The sequence below is a fragment of the Meles meles genome, chromosome 3, assembly GCF_922984935.1.
Source record: "Meles meles chromosome 3, mMelMel3.1 paternal haplotype, whole genome shotgun sequence".
Taxonomy (NCBI): Eukaryota; Metazoa; Chordata; class Mammalia; order Carnivora; family Mustelidae; genus Meles; species Meles meles.
Genome location: NC_060068.1, coordinates 151,626,746 through 151,650,173, shown reverse-complemented (window position 1 = coordinate 151,650,173; position 23,428 = coordinate 151,626,746). Strand labels below are relative to the sequence as shown.

At 36.8% G+C, this 23,428-nt stretch overlaps 1 protein-coding gene across 4 annotated transcripts in view; it reads right to left on the bottom strand.

Annotated features, from left to right (window-relative positions):
• The window catches only part of PRKAA1 (protein kinase AMP-activated catalytic subunit alpha 1), a 33,949-nt gene that overhangs the window by 5,067 nt on the left and 5,454 nt on the right, over nucleotides 1–23,428 (bottom strand). For 3 of the 4 annotated variants that reach the window (XM_046000041.1, XM_046000044.1, XM_046000042.1), the window contains 7 exons: nucleotides 14,340–14,481; nucleotides 12,593–12,686; nucleotides 8,774–8,918; nucleotides 7,347–7,434; nucleotides 4,744–4,968; nucleotides 2,849–3,335; nucleotides 2,610–2,736 (listed from right to left, as the gene is read on the bottom strand). In XM_046000041.1, coding sequence (XP_045855997.1) covers nucleotides 2,610–2,736; nucleotides 2,849–3,335; nucleotides 4,744–4,968; nucleotides 7,347–7,434; nucleotides 8,774–8,918; nucleotides 12,593–12,686; nucleotides 14,340–14,481 — 1,308 coding nt within the window. The remainder of the gene's footprint in view (nucleotides 1–2,609; nucleotides 2,737–2,848; nucleotides 3,336–4,743; nucleotides 4,969–7,346; nucleotides 7,435–8,773; nucleotides 8,919–12,592; nucleotides 12,687–14,339; nucleotides 14,482–23,428) is intronic. The other variant, XM_046000045.1, reaches the window with a different exon arrangement.

Genomic DNA, 23,428 nt, shown 5'->3' with positions numbered 1-23,428 from the left:
AATAAATTTTTGAAACATTTTTTAAAAGATTTTATTTACTTATTTGAGAGAGAGCATGAGCAGGGGGAGCAGCAGAAGGAGAAGCAGCAGCAGACTTCCCACTGAATAGGGAGCCCAATGTGGGACCAGATCCCAGGACCCTGAAATCATGAACTGAGCCAAAAGCAGACACTTAACCAACTGAGCCACCCATGCACCCCTAGATAAATAAATCTTAAAAAAAAAAAATTCAAACCATGTTTGGTATCACACCATTTATGAAAAGTCTATTATAATCTACTCATATATATACACTGGCACACTGGCATATAAGATATTTTTCCCATTTAAAAATAACAACAGGGGCGCCTGGGTGGCTCAGTGTTTAAGCCGCTGCCTTCGGCTCGGGTCATGATCTCAGGGTCCTGGGATCGAGTCCCGCGTCCGGCTCTCTGCTCTGAAGGGAGCCTGCTTTCCTCTCACTCTCTCTGCCTGCCTAGCTGCCTACTTGTGATCTCTGTCAAATAAATAAATAAAAATCTTAAAAAAAAAAAACCAACAAAAATAAGAACAAAAACATCTGCTTTCTGCAATTAATAATTTGCCTCAACTTAATTGGTCTAAATAGTTAAGATATTCTAGCAAACTATACATAATGGTAATCAAAGACATATTTTCTAAGTACAGGTTTTCAAAATATTAAAACAGTAAAACAATATTTAATGTTTCTTTAAAAAAATTCAAGGCGGTACTTTAAAGATTTTATACTGCAGTAACATCATCATTTTGAGGACCAATTAAAATAAAATACCCAACTTAAAAAGTCTGAATATTTCAGTGATTTGACCATCGACTGTCTCTGATTGTTTATGACTGTAGATAAATAGAAATGGACAACAATCCAAAATTAAGGTTAACAACATCACTTGTAACTAATTATGACAGTTATCTTGAATATAAGATGCTTTAGTCCCAGGAATCCTTACACAGTGCCTTCATATAAAAGTTATCTGTTATTGGGGCATCTGGGTGGCTCAGTCAGTTAAGTGTCTGCCTTCAGCGCAGGTCATGATTCCAGTGTCCTGGGATCAAGCCCTACATCAGGCTCCCTGCTCAGCAGGGAGTCTGCTTCTCCCTCTACCCACCGCTCCCCCTGCTTGTGTGCTCGCTCTCTTTCTCTCTGTCAAATAAATAAATAAAATCTTTAAAAAAAAAGTGATTATTTAAGAACGCTTTATTGAGAGACAGATAAAATTGGAATCATGCGGCTCTCACAAAACTAATAAAGGATGCATATCTTTGATATGTCTCTAGCTTCAGGCTGGGAGCAAAAGACTGGGTGAGAGGAGAAAAATAACTGTAAGTCCCTAACCTGTCCAAAACACTTCTCTCTCAGTCCCCTGCAAGAAACCTTGACACATAATTTCTTGTTCTATGAGCTACTAATCAAATCTGTTCACACTGCCTTATCAATCAACTCTAAAAGCTAATTGTACACTTTAATTCTTAATGAAAATTATAAATATTAAATATCAGATATAAAAAATACTTAATAGAAACATTAACATTTATTTCCAAATGAAACATTTTATCTTACCAAAATGAACCACACCAAAAAACAGAAATGTGGCAAAAACTATCACTTTAGGATCAGACTGCATCTGGCTTTAAGATAACCTTAAAAGGGAGAGATAACCTAAAAAGGCTCAGTGGGTTAAAGCCTCTGCCTTCAGCTCAGGTCATGATCCCGGGGTCCTGGATTGAGCCCCACATCGGGCTCCCCGCTCAGCGGGGAGCCTGCTTCCCCCTCTATCTTTGCCTGCCTCTCTGCCTACTTGTGATTTCTGACTGTCAAATGAATAAATAAAATCTTAAAAAAAAAAAGATAATCTTAAAAGGACAATACACTGTAAGATTACAAGAAAAACACGATTCACAAATGCCGACATCACAGAGGCACAAAATCACATTTTGTACTCTTTTGCTATTGAATTACTAGGAACGATTCAAGAAGCTTCGAAAGAGGTAAGCAGAGCCCCGATCGAGGTGGTCGTGTTCTCTCTGCTGTGAGCTTTCTTACTACCTGAATTCAACTGGGTGAACTAGGAGTGGCCAAGTCAGGTCAAGATCCAAGTCCAAACAAAGAAAAGATGACCAAGGGTCTAATCAGCATGTGGGTGAACAACAACCCAGGGAGGGCGACCGAAACAAGAGGAGGCACCACCTGAGTCAGGATGTTCTACGCATCAAGGGAAGGCAGCTGAAAGAGCATCTGTGGCTCGAGGACCGGGCCGGAAGCGGATCTCTAGGAGCTGCCTCAGGCGAAGGCTGGGGGTGTAACTGAAGATGACCCTGACATCAAGGGGGAGAAATCTGCCCTTTTCAGAGCCCATTAAAATGCCAGAAGCAGGTGAAGGACAGCCCCAGACTGAAACAAGGACAAGCTGAAACATGCAAACTACTCTTATGTCGGGGTACTTCACTGTGGAAATTCTCTCAATAAACCTTCTCCAAAGGGAGGAAAAAAAAAAAAAGAAGCAGCAGCAGCTTCAAAAGAATCAAAGACTGAAAAGCCAAGTTAGGTAACAAGTCTAGTATGTCAACTATGTTATTTTGTGGGATGTACATACCGTCAATACTACGGAAATCCAGTAAGTACGTTCTACTGTCCACTTGGTATAACTGCAGGCTCATTTTGGAGTATGTACTTGTCACAGGATTCTTCCTTCGAACACGCAAATAATAGGGGTTTACAACCTAGTGTGTGGTATGGACAAAAACAAAATCAAAAGCAGTTCTTCTAGAAAACACGTTATAGACTACAGGTTTGCCAAATGTGCTTATAATCAGATTGCCCTTTCTTTCTTACCTTCCATTCATAATCCAGCTGTTTAATTGCTCTACAAACTTCTGCCATGATATCATTCGGTCGACTTTGACTTCTAATTCCCAAATGCCATTTTGCTTTCCTTACACCTTGATGTTTGGATTTCTGTGGATTTAATTCATCAAGGGTGTGGCGTGCCCTTGGTGTTTCAGCAACCAAGAATGGTACTCTTTCAGGATGGGGCCGAGTCAAATGGTGATCATCAAGAAAAGAATCAGGTGGGCTTGTTGCCAAGTAAAAATCTTTGGCCTCATTCATTATTCTCCTGTTATCTATTATGAGGTGGTAGGCAACTGCCAAAGGGTCCTGGTGATTTCTGTTATAAAGGCAGCTGAGAACCTCCTCTTCTGAACACTCAAATTTTTCACATACTTCTTTTAAGGCTTCATCATCAATCATGGTTGAACTATATGATGGATCCTCAGGAAAAAGATATTTTGGAAGGTCTTGTTTAAACCATTCATGTTCCCTGAGAGAAAATGGCAGGGTCAGGAGGAGAATTTTGAGTAGAGATGAGACTGCAAGTAACAGTTTGGGGAGTTTAGGATACGAATTCATTTATATTTGTATTCATATTGTATTTTCATTTTTTCAAACAGACTTTCCTCTTCTGGCTCACATTTCATTGTGTACACTGGAGGAAATGCTCCAACCTCCTTCTGGTTTTAAGAAGGAGAAAACAGTGCTGTACCAACAGGAAAAGAAATGTCTCCACTTTTATTTAAAGTTTTGGTACAAATGACTGACAAACAAATGACAAAGACCAGCTTATTTCCAGCTCAGAAAAATAACATATTCTGTGGCTTCATTATAATTCTCTTTTGATATAATGTCAGGTGAAAAAACTATAACAACAAAAACACGTATCATTCACTGAATGCTTACCATGTGGCAGGTTTCAGGCTAAGTACTTACTGTACATTATCTCACTTCACAAAACAATTCTATGAAGATATAAATATCTCTGCATTCTTAATGAGGGAACTGAGAGTTTCCTAACTTCATATATAAAAGGAATGTTTGACCTGAATTATGTCCAAAACTGCTAACACTAGAAATATCAAGAAAGCAAAACACCCAAAAGAATAAGGACTATCTTCTGTGTGACAGAATTAGAGATCATTTTAGTTCTCTATTTTTTAGGTGTCTTCTAAGTCTTTTCCAGTTGTCACACATTAAAGTTGGAAAAAAATATGTAAAATACAAGAAAAAGGATCTCTAACTTGGATATTTTAAATTTTAGAGAATGATTTGTCCTTTCCACTGGTGGTACAAACATGCCCTTCCATATGAAACTTACAAACCAGTAATTTCACATGTGATTCAGTATGTACTAGCCCAAAACTACACCTTAAATTAAAATGTCTTCATAACTTGAAATGAACAAAAGAAAAAAAGAGTAATTCAAAAGATCAGAACTCAAATAGCGACACAGAAATTTACTACTACTGAAAAGTATTAATCCTAAATGAGAATACATGAAAGTCAAATATGAGGCATACTACAGAAAATCTTGAAGAGCCACTACAAATGTAAAATCCCACCAGGGTCCTTTTTACTTCACATTAGTGGTTTTTTCAAATTTAAAAATGAATACAGGGGATACAATATTCATTGTTACAATTTCAAAAGAAAGATGCTTAAGTAAAAAAGCAAAAGCCCTCCTTACTACTACTCTTCTTTCCCTAAGGTGCCTGTGCAGTGTGTATTTTTAAATTCTAAAACAAAATAAATGTGCCTATATACTGTATTTTTTAATATAAAAATGGCATTACGTTGTCCATACTGTCCTGCAACTTTTTCTTTCACTTAACTTGTATCATTGAAACTATTAGATCTGATAATTAGATCTGATAATCTCCAAGCTGCATTATTACCTGATATCTTTGATTGTGGCCCTCTTCATGGGATCCACCTGTAGCATATGTTTCAAAAGGCTAATCACAGACGGATTTAAATACTGAGGGGTGTAAAAGATCCCATCACATATCTTCTTAAAAAGAGTCGGCACATGATCATCATCAAACGGAAGCGTTCCACATAATAAAGCATAGAGAATAACCCCACTGCTCCATATATCCACCTCTGGACCTGCATACAATCTGTAACAGGACATATTAATTGGATTATGTAATCATTAGAAACTTGAGAGTCAATCAATCAAAAATCTTAAATATGGGTACTTTATAAAGAATTATTAGAGTATGGTTTCTATGGTCATTGCTACACACTACACATAAAGATTCTATACTAATTCTGTCAGTATTATCTTTGAAAACAAAAGTCAAGAATTTTTTTAAGTTTAGACTATAGCTAAAATTCTGTTCTTACTACCCTACTGTGGTCCTTATAACGTCAGTTAAGAATGTTTTTAGTGATGAACTCTAAACCCATTTCTCCCAATAACCCAAGACCTCCTACCAAGGCAAAAAGGACCTGAGGCTGTGGAAGAAAGCCCAGCTGACTGGTTCACAGAAGATTCTAAACTGGTATTTGCAATACAATGTAGCCAACTGACTTAACTACCGCAGGCTGTTAGCTCAGTCTGGTTTTGGGGAAAGGATGTCTATAAACTGATGAAATAAATTGTTGAACTGATCCATAAATACTGCTTTGAGTAAAAGCTCCCACTCATCCAGACCTCACAGGAAGACCTATCCAAACTGAAAAAGGAGACTTCATTAATGACCCACGTATATATGCATATTTACAATACATTTCTTCTATTTAATTAACACTACCACAAGGTCTTGAACTGTTTTCTTCCAAAACAATTTACGTGACACAAATGAAGTAATTTAAAAACATTTTTTGAACATTAAGCTGATATAAAAAGATAATGATGAGCCTTGATAAATTTAAAATTAAATAATTCTGCCTTATTCATAGCCATGCCTTTCCCCAAATATAATTTCTCTGAGCAGACTAGGCAAGCAAGCTTATGAAAACAGACAGAAAATATCATAGTATATCTGCATTGTGATTTAGGATGTGAATCATTCAAACAAAGGGGATTTGAGTATAAAGTTATTAAAAGTTAATTACAAAAATTAGTAAACAAACAACTGTCTGTTTTCAATTTTAGTAGGAGAGTGAAGAACAATTACTCTTTTTTTTTTTTTTTTTTAAAGATTCCATCCATTTATTTGACAGAGAGAGATATCACAAGTAGGCAGAGAGGCAGGCAGAGCAGGGCAGAGGGGCGGGGAGCAGGCTCCCTGCTGAGCAGAGAGCCCGACGTGGGGCTCGATCCCAGGACCCTGAGATCATGACCTGAGCCGAAGGCAGAGGCTTAACCCACTGAGCCACCCAGGTGCCCCAAGAAAAACTACTCTTCAAAAAATTAAATTTTCCTGCCATCTAAGCTATTCGAAAAGCTGCACTGTACAAAGATGCTCATGCTCTCAATGCTGATGGCCAATAATTAAGAGGTTAGAATTCTTACAATACTGTAGTCTCTAGCTCTAGAAGATTTAAAAATGAAAAACTCAAAATAAAGGAGTCTGAAAATTTTTATCATACTTCAGGCCAATTCCCCAAGACACCTTACCATAAACATAAAGCTACTACAAAATGCCTTTCTTTTAGGGCCGCCTGGGTGGCTCAGTCTGTTAAGCATCCGACTCTTATTTTGCTTCAGCTCATGATCTCAGGGCTCTGGGATCAGGCTCTGGGATCAGGGCTGCGCTCAGTGGGGAGTCTGCTTAAGCATTTCTCTCCCTCTCCTCCTGCCCCACCCCCAACTCATGCGCGTGTGCGCACTAGCTCACACACTCTGGATCGCGCACTCTCTCTATAAAATAAATAAATATATCTTTGAAAAATGCCTTCTATCTGAAAAATTAAAGGTATACATTACAGGCTTAACTCTTCACCTAAGTAAACCATTTCTAACGAGTAGGTTATTTCTATATTCAAACTTTTAATGTGTGACCTTTACAAGTTGCTGGTGTTAGGGCGCCTGTGGCTCAGTCAGTTGGGCCTCTACCTCTTGATTTTGGCTCAGGGCTTGATCTCAGCTCTTGATTCTTGAGATTGAGCCTCCCCCTCCACCCACCCGCCACATCAGACTCCATGCTCTGCAGGGAGTTTGCTTAGGATTCTCTCTCCTTCTCCCCTCTCCAATCTCACATGCACACACGCACATGCTCTCTCTCTAAAATAAATGAATCTTTAAAGAAAAAGAAACCTGCTAGTTTTAAACCTTCAATTTCTTCTACTGGGGGAAAAAGTGAGACATATTCTCATCTAACTACTTTATATACAGTATTGACTTCCCAACCAATATTCTCTTCTATAAATGGAGTCCTTAATTCTTACTCACTTACGTTTTAGTCTTAAAACATAAGACTTTCTGGATAAGGAAAGAATAAGCCTTACATGTCTTTCCTTTCACTAGAATTTACTACAGACAGATAAATCTAAGAGCAAAAGACAATTATAAATGTACTGGGGTGGAAGAAAGGGTGTCAAATACTACCTTCCTGAAATTACTTCTGGGGCAGCATAATTGGGTGAGCCACAACTTGTTCTTAAAAATTCACCATCTGACATCATGTTTGAAAGACCTGAAAATGCACAAAATCAACTATTCAAGACTTTCCAAGGACAAAAATAAAAACAAAACTCCATTAAACAGTAAAACTGAGTTTACATTAAAGTGATAAATCATTTTGTCCTTTGTTTCAACAAATTCTGTCTTTACTATTCCCAAATATTTTGCCGTTATGCCCTAAAATTTGTAATCTATTTCAGTATTTAAAGTTAGTGCATTATTGGAATTTAATGAGCATATATTAAGCTACTGGTTATTCTGCTTACTAGAATAAACTTGGCATATTTAAATTTATTAATACAGAAACTACTAGGAAAAAATGTACAACAGATGAGTAGAAGAATTAAAGTTCAAAGTTTCTGTTAACCTCTGTTCTGATTCTTTAAAAAAAATAAAAATTAAAAAAATTAAAAACATTAACTTTGAATATCAAAGCTTCCACACAGTTTTACTCCAAGAAGAAACCTCTGCCTCCTCAAAAATGCACTAGATAAAAATAATCATGACCGGAGCATGTGGCTGGCTCAGTTGCCAGCATGCAGCTCTTATACTCAGGACTTTGAGTAAAAGCCCCAGGTTAGGTAGAGAGATGATTTAAAAATAAAATCTTCAAAACAAAACAAATAATCGTCATCATGACAACTGAGGAATAAGAAAGTCAAATAAGTCAGTCAGTTACAATAGCAGCAGCAAACCAGCAGCTCAGAGCTGACACTGCTCAATGAATCTCTAAAGATTATAATACATATATCCCAAACTGAGGAAAATAGTTATAACAATCTCCTCTGATTTGAACTGAAGCTAAGCAAAAGAGAGTTGCAGAAATTCATTTTCTTAGATTTAATAATGTCGGTGGCAACTTACATAGAAAATAAAGGAAAAATAAATTCATTTTTGACAATCAAAATAATATTCCTCCAAGCTGAAATTATGCTTTCCTATCATTTAAAATATTTTACTTTTTTTTTTTAATTTTGTTCATATAATTTACCTCTGGCTTTCAGAGTCTGAGTAGCTCCATTCCAATATCTGTCCTCTCGCTCTATACTTGATCAAAAGAATACACTAGAAATAAGGTTGCTAACTTCTTCACAAATAGTCACAAATCAAATGATGCTTCTAAGGCTGCCACTTAAATTATTTACCCATTGTCATAAGACTCAATTTTTAAAACATAGAGCTAAGAAGAAAATTCCTTATGTCTTCTCCTTTTTGTATGTTCATAGACAAAATGGTAAGGATACACTATTTTGGGGTACTCAATCCATTGCGCAGAAGTAAAAATTATCTGAAGAATGCTATTGATGTTTGTTAAACATAATGAATATGGGAAACTATAAAAATCTCCTTACCAAAATCAGCTATCTTGGCATTCATGTGTGCATCAAGCAGGACATTTTCAGGCTTCAAATCTCTATGGACCACCATATGCCTGTGACAGTAATCCACACCAGAAAGGATCTGTTGAAACAGGCGCCGACTTTCTTTTTCATCCAGCTAAGAAAAGTAGAGAGGCATTTTAAAGATACGTTTTTCGGAAGAAATTCTTTTACCTACAATTCTCCAACCTATAAGACTGTCAAAATGCATGAAACCTCCTCCTGAGATACTTTTGAAATGGGGACGAGATGGATATATACAGCACAAAATGCTAAGAGGATCCTGGAATCCAAATCAGTAACTTGACTTTCTGTTACCATTCTTCCGACTACATTGTAATAGCTTGCTTTCCTCTGTATTTCATGAGCTATGTCAAATAGTTTCAATTTCTACCTGAAACTAGACATATTTTCTCTCCTATAAATTGGATACGTTTAATCCTTCATTCCTTTAACAAATATTTATTGAACATCTTCAATGTGCCATGCACTGTTTCAGACACTCGAGATACAGCAGTGAATAAAACAAAGGCCCTAATATAGTTGATGAAAATAGACAATAAAGAAATAAATATAATATCAAGGAGTGTTTTAAAGAAAAAACAGAATAAGGGCACAAAGAATTATGCTGGGATGGATGATACTATTTTAGACTATATGAGGAAGTAACATTCAAGATTTTTAATGAATTAGTGAGCAATCAAATTATATGTCCTGAAAAAAACACACTTTAGTTTTAACAAAAAAAAAAACTTTTATTAATTTCTTTTATAAAATATAAAAAGCATGTATCTTTAGTCTGTTTTCTGAAAAAAGTTATGTAGCAACTAACATTTTAAAAAAGTCTTTAAAAAGTTCTCATGCAAAAAAAACTTCTCATTCCATTTATCCATACTTTCTTACTTTATGATTCTTTTCCCCAGAAGTAATTACCATAACTTGGATGAGGCTGCACCAAGAAGTAACATTTAATAAACAGCCTATTAATTCTCTAGACAAAGGACTCTAATATACAATTCTCTAACAGAGGCCACAAATTAGCATTCTAAAACCAGACTCTATACTTCACAAGGCATGGACATTCTAGGAGAAAAGATAAACTAGTAATTTCTATTGAAAGCAAAATTAAAACTACTTAAGTAGTATGAGATACCCTTTCTCTAGAGAAAATAACAATGTGTTAGCGATCTCATTTATTTCTAGAAGAAATAAAGGTTCACTTTTTTAATACAACTTCATGTCAAATATACTAAATGAACATAAGAATGTGTTCTCAATGTGAAAGAAAACTGATTAAACAAAATATAATAGGTAAACCAAACAGGCTACAAAAATTAAAATTAAACTATATTGACAATAAATATAAAAGATGAAGGAAGGGAAGATGAAAGAATATTAGAAAAGTTACAGCATATTTCCAGTTAAACATGGCAGATTGAACCTTCTGTCTCCACACTTTGAAACACTTTGTCTTAGCAAAAGTGTTTTAGCAAAGACAAAAAAAGTGTGTCTTAGCAAAGACAAAAAGAGCAAGAGAAATGACAACAGTAATCAAGAGGAGTCAATGAGCATTAAGGAGGGCACTTGATGTCATGAGCACTGGGTGTTATATGCAACTGAGGAATCACTAAATTCTACCCCTGAAACTAATTAATACACTATATGTTAACTAAATTGAATCTAAATAATAATATTTTTTTTTAAAAAAGAGGAATCACTAAACTGTAGAATGGATGAACAATGATACAGACTTCCCCAGAGAGAGCTGAAACCTAAGCCCACAGAGGTGGAAACCAATAGTAAATAGCGTGCACACAGAACCCTGGAAAAGCTTAGAAGCCTTGGGAATTTGGGAAGGGAGGAAGGAGAGGAGGACTGAAAACAGGACAGTTGGTTAAAATAAGTTTTAAACTAACCCCAACCAGTGAATGAGACCCATGATTTACTCTTTAGGAAGGCTGAACCAGCTCTGTTCTCAAGGACACCAAGGCAGGGATGAGGCACCAGAAGGAAAACATGGGGATTAAATGGAACTCAACATACTAACTACTGAGACTTGCAGGCGTCTTCTCAATTCAGCTCTCAGAATACTGAGAACTAAGGTAACACCCTCAAGGAAACTGGAAGGTTTCTTCTGGAGCAACTTTCCGATCTAAGGAAAATATCTGAAATCACGGACATCTGGTATACCCGAATAAAATGGACAGATCCCTACCTGCTCAACCAATGGGAAGGCCCACCAATCAGTAAGTTCCACCTACATGAGCTTGGCACTTAGCACCTCACTCAAATATAAGTGGACAAACAAAAATCTCCAGACATCTGAGGAAGGGCCATGTACAAAACACCGAGGCCAGTAAAATAGAGCACAGAAGGTACAGTAACAATGCAGGAAATAGATGAAGACTTAATCACACACACAACAATTGTTGACTCTTAACTATAGAGAACAAACTTATGGTTGCCAGAGGGGAGAGATGAGTGGGGGTAAGGGTAAGGGGGGAACAGGTGAAATGGTGATGGGGATTAAGAGCACACTTATCATGATGAGCACTGAGTAATGTACAGAATTGCTGAATCACTGTATGTACACCTAAAACTAACATAACAGTGTGTGTTAATTATACTGGAATTAAAATTAAAAACTTAAAACAAAAACCTAATTGTCATCCTCAGATAAGATTATTGTATCTATGGAGAACCGGCTATTTTAAAAAAAAGTCAGAAAACAAGAAAGATCTTTGAAATAGAAAATATGACAGCTGAACTGTTAATATGCAACAGGTAAAAATTGAAGAAAATTCCCATGATGTAAAGCAAAATGATCAAGAAATGACAAATGGAAAAGATAAGAAAACAAGATACCAATTCAACTTGTGCCTGTTTCCATTTTTCCAGGCATAACATGGTTGGGGGGAGGGAGGGTTAGTGAACAAAGAAGTGGAATACCTGAAAATTGAAATGAACTGTGTCAAAAAATGGTAAAATCAAAATTAACTTGGTTATTTAATGAGCTTGGTTTTGATAAAAGTAAACAGATATGCTATATAGAACAAATGAATGATATAAAGCACTTTAGCTTGAGAGGGAAAAAAATGGCTTCTTATTGCTAGCTATAGGTCTCCTAGAAAGAGGTTTTAGCATACCACATAACCTGGGTATGAGAAAATACATGGGTGGGAGGAGGGGGGAGGGTGGTGAAGGGGGTGGTGGCAGTGTTCATTTTTGGGGTCTGTAACTTAAGATACTGCTCCAAATGCCTTTTAAAGTTCCTTCCAACTCTAAATTCTTTAAGTCTAAGTCCTACCTCCTTCATGGAGCCTGTTCTTACTACTCCAGGTACATCAGATTTCTGAAACCAAAAAACGAATGCAATTTAAGTGTGGCTAGGGTTGACTACCAAGGCCTAGATCTTTAAGTATTAATATATTTTGCAAGGATTAAATATATACTTCAAGATATATGTTACAAGTATTTCTATACCCCAAAAGCATGAGTTGGAAGACTATGAGTTCTGGGGTCTCAATCCAATTCTGTCATTAATAAATTAAGTGATCTTAAGTTAAAAACATAAACTGTGTATCTTGGCTTCCACATCTGTGTAAGCAGGTTAAGGAAGTAATCTTTAAGGTCTTTCCTAACTCTAAATAGTCTATGACTCTAGACAAATATATGACTAAGGGAACTGGTTATTAAGTAGACCTCTTAACAAAATCGCTTTCTGACATCTTGAAGCTATTAGGAGTAAGGGGAGTTACAAAATATATACAGGATTAAATCAGAACTGCTTACCCTTCCATTTTTACAGATATAATCAAATAGCTCTCCTCCTGAGACATATTCCATCACCATGAAAATATCAGATGGTGTACTGATGACCTGGTACCTGGTGAGAGAAAACATTATCTACCAATATTAAAACATGTATATTCATCCGTTCAGTAAATGTTTACTAAGCGCCTATAATACAGCAGGCACTGCGCTAGAAGCTGGGAAAACTGCAGGAACAAAACAAATTCTCTCCCTTCGTGGAGTTCATGTTCCAGGAGCCAGGAAACAGACACTATATGAATAAGCAGTATCTCAGGTGGTGGAACATGCTATGAAGAGAAACAAAGCAAACTAAGGGGAATCGATCATACAGGGGGTTTTAGGGAGGACTCTGATAAAGTAACATTTGACCAGAACCTGACAGAAGGGAGCAAACCATACCATAATCTGGAAGAAGGTGAACCAGGCAAAGAGAACAGCAAGTGCAAAGGTCCTGGGGGAGAAGCCTGCCTGGCATGTTTGAGGAATGGTAGGAAGGCTAGAGCAGAGTGAGCTGGCAGAGAGAAACAGGATGTAGAGTCAAAGAGGTAACTGGAGACCAGAGGAAAGAGAACCTTACAAGCCAGAATGAAGCTTTGGCTTCTACTCTAAGGGAAATGCAAAGTTATTGAAGTTTTTAAGCAAAGTAGTCATGTGGTCTGATCTATTAAAAGGGTAACTTTACTTTATGGCAGCAACGTGAAGAACTGACTGTGGATGGTAAAGGGGGAGCAACAGGCTACTGCAGGAGTCCATGAGATGATGGTGGCTCAGACGAGGTTGATGACAATGAAGGAACTGAGAAACACTCAGATCCTAGATCAGTTTTGAAGAAAGAGATGGAATGGATGGTAGGAAGTGAGAGAAACAACAAAGTTAAGGATGGGTCTTATGTTTCTGCCCTGAGGAACTGGATATTAACTCAGAGGGTGAAAACTGTGTGTTAAGAGCAGGTCTGGGGGAGGGTAACAGGAAGTTCAGTTCTGGCATCCAAATGGAGGTGTGGAGTTGGCAGTGGGTGTATGAAACTGGGGTTCAGGGAAGAGGTACGAAAGCAGGAGATGTGTACTAAGGGGACATCAGCACCCATAAGGACCTTAAAACCATGGTTCCTCAGCAAATGAGAAGAGGTGAGAGTGAAACAAATTTGGAGCCAGCCAGGTCAGTATGAATGCCTTAGCAGTTGTAACTGACAGCCCACGTAAGAAAACGGAGCAATAAATGAGTTCTATACAGACCCACAACTGGCAACTGTAAAACCACCATAATACTACTACTGCCCCTCTGTATACTGGATTCCTGAAATTCTATCATTTGTTATTTGCTCTATCAGATATAAGCAGCTTTGGGGAAAACCCTTTCTACTGCCTTTCTCTTGTCTCTAGTGAGGCTAAATGACATGATGTGAAATGTGGAGGTCAACATTTTCTACCAGCAAATCACTGTTGCTTCTACAGCAATAGGGGCACAGAAAGTTATCAATCAGACAGCATGTCCAGAAGAAAAGAAAGAACGAGAAAGTTAACAGTTGATAAGCACAAGGGCAAAACATGGACATAGGTTTAAGTGACCATGAACGAGCTTAGATAAATACATGAACAGGCAGAAATTTTAAAACCTTGAGAGATGATTCAAGAAATGTCAGTCATCATTCTCCCTTGTCAGATTAAGTAGGTTAACAAAAATGACTAAAAAATGTATGACTATATTTAATATAATCAGATCTTACAGTTTAATTATATGAGGATGCCTGAAAAGTTTGAGGTTCTGAATTTCTCTGCGGATTTTTCCTACCACATCAAGGCTTCGAATCTTCTGTCGATTCAGTATCTTCACAGCAACTTTATGCCCAGTCAATTCATGTTTGCCAACTGTAGGAAAAATAATTTTAACAAATTAGTGCCAGACTTGATTAATAACATTTTAGATGTATTCTAAGAGTAGTAATCTCCAAAAATACTGAGCAAATTTAAGTTCCTTTCCGTTCTGCCTGATTCGCCCCTAAATGTTTACATGTCCAAGAGTGATTAAATGGGAGAATACATAGGAAATTGATAACGGTGGTTCTTTCAGAAAGGGAAACTGGAAAACTAACAGAGAATGAAAAGAGATTTCCCTTTTGCTGTATGCCTTTTGCCCTTTTAAATTCTTACTTATTTTTTAGTTCTTCAGCTATCATACATACAAACTGAACTTCAAAAAAAAAACACACAATTTATTTTCTTTTGGTGAACAGCTCTATGGATTTTAACATATAGAAATTGGTAAAGCCACCATTAAAATCAAATAGTTCATCATCCCAAAAACTCCCTGATGCTACCAACACACTTCCCCCACCCATAACCTTTTGAACCTTTCAAATTTCCATTCATGAACATGCAGTTTCTATTTTTAAGAACAACAACAACAACAAAAAAGTTATTTTCTTTCAATTTGAATGCTAGGCTCAGATAATCAATGGTGATAACAGAATTTAGTCTCCAAAAATTTAGCTTTTATTTGCCTTTTCTCTAGAACCCACCAAAGAATATATATTCTATCAAAAACAGGAAAATAAGCCAAGAAGATAATATCCAGTAAAGAAGGGACCCAGTACAGGAGAAAAACTAAGAGAATCTGCAATATGGTAATGGGGCAAAGTCCTAGGTAACAGATGTGTAGAAGGCTTAGAGACAACAAATCTGGACAGAAATGTGACAGAGGATCCAAGACAGCTGGGGGAAGGGGAGACTAATATATTATCTTACAGGTCTGAAAGTATTGTATTGGAGAAAGATTTTGACAAAGGCATTTGAAGATACAGGGACATTCAGTCTTAGGTTCAAAGAAAACTAAGCAAATGGAAAAAACAAGGTAATTTAATAACTCCAGGAAAAATTAGAAAGAAAATAGTCACAGTATTGGATTGGCAAATAAGTCTTTACATAGTCACAATTATGAAATGCTAAATATGGATTTTTTTAAAGTATGATACAATTATATTAGATGACAGTGTAGAGGAAAAGGTGTAAGAGAACTGAAATCCTTACGTACCATCATAGAAAGTCAACAACAACAAAATCCATCAATAAGAATTAAGAAATAGCTTGTGTGCATGCATAGGTCACTTAGAAATATGGAGGTTTAAAATAAAAAAAAAAACAACAAAAAAACCTAGAGGTAAATACTAGAAGAAAAGAGTTGAGAGTAAGGGTAAGGAATCCTGTTTTATAACTATACCTCTTAGCACTAGTTGACTTTTTGAAATATACATGTATCGAGTTTTGTTTCTGTTTTCTTTTTTTTTAAATAAGTGACTTAGGGGGTTAGCTTTTTAGGAAGAAATGTTCTCTTCTAAATTAGGACATAGCTTGTAAGACCAATAGCTGAGAGCTTTCCCTGGCAATCTTGGTAATTACCAGGTGAAAAGCAAAGATAATGATAAATAAGAAATCCCTTCTTAGTTATTTATGTTTGTTATGTACTAAACTGTGTCTCCCCCAAAATTCGTATGTTGAAACCCTAACCCTGGTCTCAGAATATGACAGTATTTAGAGATAGCGCCTTTAAAGAAATGACTATTAAAATGAAACAGTTTTGGTAGGTCCTAATCCACCCTGACTCATGATATCCTTCTAAGAGGAAATCTGGACACTTGGAGAGATAGCAGGGTACACACAGGAAACTGTGTAAGGACACAGGGAGGAAGCCGCCATCTGCGAGCTAAAGAGAGGCCTCAGAAGGCACCAACCCTACTGAAACCTTGATCTCAAACTTTCAGCCTCCAGACTGTGAGAAAATATCTGTTGTTAAAGCCATTCAATCTGTGGTATTTTGTTATGGAAACCCTTTTAGCAGATTAATACAATACTTCTTACTATTTCCAAGTAGAAAACCCAACACTGCTATTTTAAACTTAATGTTTAAAACATTATTTTAAACCAAGAATTTTTCTTTATTATTCCAGTCTAATTAGGCTTTCCCACTTGATTGGGTTTTGAGATGGAGCTGAGCCTGCCCACCCTTTAAAAACGCTCAAGGATTATGAACCACTGCAGGTTTTTAAAGCAGGGGAGCAACAAGATAATTAAATTATCTTTCTAAAAGACAAAAGACTCATTGCTTGCTCCTCACTATGTGCTCTTGATGATTTAACAATTACAAGCATAGAATTTTAGAAACTAAAGAGAACTCTACAGATCTTCAGGTCCAATGGTTTTCAACAATTCAACATTTTCCCCCAACAGGCCAACCAAGATAATGAGTGATGGGCTCTTCTGCCCCGCAACACACCCCCTGCAGTTGAGAGAGGCAGGGGATGGGGTAATTCCTCATTACTTTGCATTTTTTAAAGGATTTGCTACTTTCCCTAAATGTTTTAATTAATAATATTAAATCTAAGGTTAGGTTACACAGATATTTCACATTTGGTGAAAAAACTCTTTGTTAAGTAAGACTCAAAGAAAAGTATTTAAGTCAGAGTAAGTCTGAATCCTTTTCAAAAATATGATTTACCACCTAAATTCACCTTCCATTTTGTCCAGATTTTTTAACCTGTACAATCCCTCTATAATGCAGATCTTTCCAGAAAATGAGCAAATGTGTAACTGCACCATAGTCAACTCTCATCATCACAGAATCAAAAAATTTTTAAGCTACTACAATGTGGGGATGCCTGGGTGGCTCAGTCAATTAAGCCGCTGCCTTCGGCTCAGGTCATGATCCCAGGGTCCTGGGATCAAGTCCTGCATTGGGCTTCTGGCTCGGCAGGGAGCCTGCTTCCTCCTCTCTCTGCCTCTGCCTGCCACTCTGCCTACTTATGTGCTGTCTTGTCTCTCTCTCTGACAAATACATAAATAAATAAAATCTTTAAAAATAAATAAAATAAACTACTACAATGTAAATGGAATCTCTAAATTTTCTGATAACCACAATTTGTATAGCTCATCTAATCTCAAAACCATCCATGGCTAAGAAATTACAGAAGTTTCCTGAAAGAAGGCACACTAAGAATGCACTGGACATACCTCCATCAAAAACTTCATTAAAATATACATGAAATCAGTGACAAAGAAAAACCTATAATCATAGCTGAAATGGACTGTGGAAATTAGAAGCACATTCTAATTTCTGATAAGGCTTTCTACAATCTGTTATACCAATCAGATGTGATTAAGAGCAGTCAATTTGACTGTTAAGCCCCAATTCAGGAAGTATCTTCTTTCTTAGACCTAGTGTACTGCTACCTGAACAAGTAGCAATTTAATCTGTCCAACTACCCCCCAAATCTCCAAGCAATGGCTCAGCAGAAACCCTCTCTCATTAACTGCCTAGCTAAAACAAGACTGGGAACAGTCACAATACTGGGTACTACTGGCAGACTCAGATTTGGAAAGAATATGAAAGCAAAATCCATTTGGGAATGAACTCTAATTCATCACAAATCAACCACAGTCCCCTCTCATATCCCACCCTGCTCAACCTAATTACAACCCCAATTAACTGTCAGTAACAATTGGGTCTTCTTGGAACTCCAGATGTATATTCTATCATGAACTAAGGAACTGGAATAGGAGAGTCAAAGCATTCTCTCAAATTCATGTACTGAGCATCTACTATATGCCAGTAACGCTGTCACAGAAAACAGTACTGACCAAAAGCAACCTGGGTCCCTGGGACCTCCCTGGCCTCTAAAGATGACCAAAATAACTATAAAGTAAGAAAAAACAAAAAGGTTTAAAGTGCAAAAAACTAAAGCAAAAAGAATAGACATTAATAATGCTCATCCAAGAGCTACATGAATGTTGCAAAAAAAATTAGCTATCACAAGGTGATAAATACAGAAGTTATTCAACACCTGGCTTGCTCAACCAGGAGAGCACGGGACTCTTGATCTTGGGGTTTTAAGTTCGAGACCCACACTGGATGTAGAGATGAGTTAAAAATAAAATCTTTTAGGGGCGCCTGGGTTGCTCCGTGGGTTAAAGCCTCTGCCTTCGGCTCAGGTCATGATCCCAGGGTCCTGGGATCGAACCCCACATCGGGCTCTCTGCTCAGCGGGGAGCCTGCTTCCTCCTCTCTCTCTCTACCTGCCTCTCTGTCTACTTGTGATCTCTGTCTGTCAAATAAATAAATGAATAAATCTTTTTTAAAAAAATAAATAAAATAAAATCTTTTAAATTAAAAAGAAATACGGAAGTTACAAAATAAGAGCAGAGTATGATGAATTATACAACAGAACAATTAAAATCATTTAGAAAGCAGTTAAGTTGCAGAAATGTGACAGAAAATTTCTTTGAACACATACCAAAATTGAGGAAGAAATTAGCAAGAGAAGGCGGGATGGTGATAGACAAAGAATAGGGAGTCAAGTAAAATTCAACTCACGAGTAATAGGGAGTAGAATATTATTCCACCTGCGAATAATAGACCCCCCGCCAAAAGAAGGCCAAATAAACAAAATGAAATCTGTAACCAAACAATCAAGGTACAACTAGGCTTTTTTCTAATACGTGAACATTTCATCAAGTTATAAATTAATCAGAAATAGAGGCATACCTTCATTTTTGAAGCAACAGAAATCACAAAAGTATGACTGTGTATTAGTATTCAAACAAAAATTGAACATAGCAAGGGAGGGGAAGGTGTCATGACAGCCACTGTAATGATATTCTCTGTCTCACACACACACACACACACACACACACACACACACTACTAAGTAAGTAAGTAAGCAGGGTACGTGATCAGTTTGGTTTTTTGTCAAGGGAAAATTGGTGCACTAATTCCTTTTTTATGGCTGGTATAACAATAGAACATTTTAGGGGAATAAAAAGGCAACTGATATCCTAGAATAGCATTAAGAGCAATATATATTTTTTAAAATACATATTTATACATGTAAATATATATTTAATATATATTTTAATATATTAATTAAATATATATAATATACAGATTTTTAAAATCTCTAGTTTTCTTACTCAGAATTTCACTTAGAATTAAGTAAATTTTAAAATGTGCATAATTACTGGGCACCTGGGTAGCTCAGTCAGTTAAGTGTCCCACTCTTGGTTTGGCTCAGGTCTTGATTTCACAGGTCCTGAGATGAAGCCCCATGTTCAGCTCCGCACAGGAGTCTGCTTGAAGATTTTCTCCTTCTGCCCCTCCCCCCACTCATTCTTTTTCTCTCTCTCTCTCTCAAGTAAATAAATCTTTTTAAAAATGTGCATAATTATTTTTATTATAGTGTCTTATTTAAGAACAAAGATGGCAAATGACCCAAATGACCAATTTCAGAGGACAGTTTAATACATTGCTATTCCACCATAACAGGCTCTCTCATAAGACTATAGAAAATATTCTTATAAATATGAAAAGCGCAAACAAAAATTATATATACAACCTATATTTTCTAGCTATATTAAAAATTTTTATATGACAGTGATAATGTGCTAAAATGAAAAAAGTTATCCTACAGTGATTTTTTTCAAATTTTACTTACTGTTTTATATTCTTTACAATTAAAAAATCCCAAAGGAAAGGAAAAAAAAAATAGTGATAGGTGTTCAACTTTTTCAGAAATAGGGCTAAACACCCCATTCTCCTTCTACATGAGAAGGCAATCTATGCACAAAACATAGACTTTGTAGCTACACAGACCTGGGTTCTTTCCAGTATGAAGGGTATTTATTTAATGTTTGGCCTGGGCAAGTTAAATTACTTCAGCCTTGTATTCACTTGTCTGTAAAAATAAGAATACCACATACTCCATATAAAAGTGACTGTAGGGGCGCCTGAGTGGCTCAGTGGGTTAAAGCCTCGGCCTTCGGCTCAGGTCATGATCCCAGGGTCCTGGGATCGAGCCCCGCATCGGGCTCTCTGCTTCAGCGGGGAGCCTGCTTCCCTTCCTCTCTCTCTGCCTACCTCTCTGCCTACTTGTGATCTCTGTCAAATAAATAAATAAATAAAATCTTTTAAAAAAAATAAAAAAGAAAAGTGACCGTAAGGAATGCATGAAGTAGGGTTTGTAAAGCACTTTCCATGGTATCTGACACAGTAAATGCTTGATAAATAAATGCCGGCTGTCACTGTTTAGAGCTATTTATTTTCCACTGCTCCCAAACCTGCCCCCATACCTATATAATCAGCCCTAAATTTTCTGCTTTAATCTCTATCTGGCCAATTACCTCAGTTCCTTGATTTGTTGTCCTCATCCTCCTGGATTCAGCAGCATCCCTTTATCTAAGCCCATAATAAGTGCTAAATAATTAATAGCTAAAATTTCTACGCATCTAGCTCGCATTCCCATAAGCTTCAGTTCCACCAACCTATCCATCCTCCGCCTCCCATCACATCAATCCTGAAACTTCTAGCTTCCTAAGATCAACCCTTTCCTGACTTTGGTTAATTTTCAACATATTATTGCTAAACATACACACTTGGCACCAAGCCTTGATGTGATTTCACCTACTACCTAAAAATTACAGGAACACTTATTCAGTCATACAAGAGCCCAGAGCTAAAAAAACAGGCTAATCAGATTTAAGTTTAAATCAGATTTTTTAAAAATATAAATCTAGTTGATATCTAACACGTAACATAATTAACTTACACAACTGTGTAGTTAATATTCATAACATACCCACTTTATGCCCAAACCTACTGATACTCTAACTCTAACCAACCCTAGAAGACTGACATTAGTAACACTTTACAGATAATTGAGGAACAGGAAGAGATCCCTGAGATCATGACTTGAGCCAAAATCAAAGGGTCAGACACTTAACTAACTGAGCCATCCAGGCTCCTTTACAGTCTTACAGTGTTGAAAACAACAATAGACTGAATTGCCCCATACTGAACAATAGACTGAATTGCCCCATATTCTAAAAATTCAAACACTGATTAAAGAAATAGTGAGTACCTGCACCTACTATGCGCCTGGCATTGCTACTACGATCTTTTTCCTATATGAGAAAATTAACTCAGTCTACTAAAAACCTGCCTCATATTAATTTCAATGTTTTAAGAGAAGATACCAAGAACATATTTTATTCATTCTACCAGATCAATTTAAAAGTTTCTCAAAAATTAAAGTGTTATAAGGGAGAAACCAAGAGTATAAAAGCAAAAGCATATAAAATAACAAGTAATGGATTGAATACTGCCCCTGCACCCCAAATTCATGTCCACCAGAACTTAGAATATGCTCTTATGTGGAAATGGGGTATTTAAATATGTAATCAGTTAAGGATCTGAAGTTCATGAAATCATCCTAGGTTTAGAGTGGGCTCTAGAGCTAATGAATAGTATCCTTTATAAGAAGAGGAGAGAGCACAGATATGCCCACAGGAAGCTACAGGAAGACTTAAGGCAGAGACTGGAGTTTTGCTACCACAAGCCAAGGAACACCAAGAGCCACCAAAAGCTGGAGAGGCTAGGAAGACACTCACCACGAACCTTCAGAGAAAGTGTAACCCTACAAACCCCTTGATTTTAGATTTTTGGCCTTCAGAACTTCGAGAGAATAAATTTCTGTTGTTTGAAGCCACCCAGTTTGTGGTACTGTTACTGCAACCCCAGGAAACATAGTTTTGTTTTGTTTCCTAAAATATGATATTCACCATTAAAATTAACAAATGAACAAAAGTTATCTTTTTTGAAAACTGGTTTTCTAATCGGCACTACAAATGCCCCAAGAATTCTTAAATGGAACATGCTGTACATACATGTTACGCTGGGAAACAAGCGAATGTTCACCTTGTATGAGCATCAGTTACTCCCCTGTGCCCTCATATGGTGACATCTGTGGGAGATAGCTCGATAGGACTTCTTGCTCCTAGGCTATTACGTTCCAGCTTCAGAGTTCTGTGTTTTGAAGTTGTGTCTCATCCTTCACAGCCTATCAGGAGTCAACTTTTAAGCCCCCTCTCCAATGTTCTAATTTGGGAATTCAAATTTTCTATGGGCTAGAAAAATCATAAACTAAAATTATTACAATGAATTTTAAGAATTATGCTCTACAGGGGCACCTGGGTGGCTCAGTGGGTTAAGCCTCTGCCTTCCACTCAGGTCATGATTTCAGGTCCCGGAATCGAGCCCTGCATCGGTCTCTCTGCTATGCAGAGAGCCTGCTTCCTCCTCTCTCTCTGCTTGTCTCTCTGCCTATTTGTCAAATAAATAAAAATAATGTGCTACGGTGAGTGGTGTGAAGTGTGTAAACCTGGCAATTCATAGACCTGTACCCCTGGGTCTAATAATACATTATATGTTTATAAAAAATTTTTTTAATTAATAAAAATAAATAAATAAATAATCTTTTTAAAAAATTATGCTCTACAGAATACTAGTACTGAAGCCTCTACACAGAAAAAGATTTTTGTCAGCAAGGAAGTCTGGGAAAGGATGTATGCTCTCCCTTTTGGAAACCCACTATGCATATTAACAAAATAATGGCTCTGGACTGCCTGGTAAAGAAACCTATTAAACATTTTTAACCCGTCTTACTTGGATACAGACTCTTCCCCTCAAGGTTTTCAAATAATGTCCCAACACTGATGGCTCAAATATTTTCTCTTTCAGAGTAGGCAATAGCCCTTCTGGATATTGTCTTTCTCCCTCTTTCTTCCCAGGAAAATCTTGGCAATTTAAAGCTATCATATGATAATCTGTTCTTTTCCTTAATTATAGCAACAGATATTTTGCCTTGAACCCAATTACCAACAAACTTCAATATCAGAATTTCAGTAACAATACTTTTGAAAATGGGATTTTATATGATCACATTTGACCCTCACAACAAACCTATGATATAGGTAATTATAAAGCTCTAAGAGA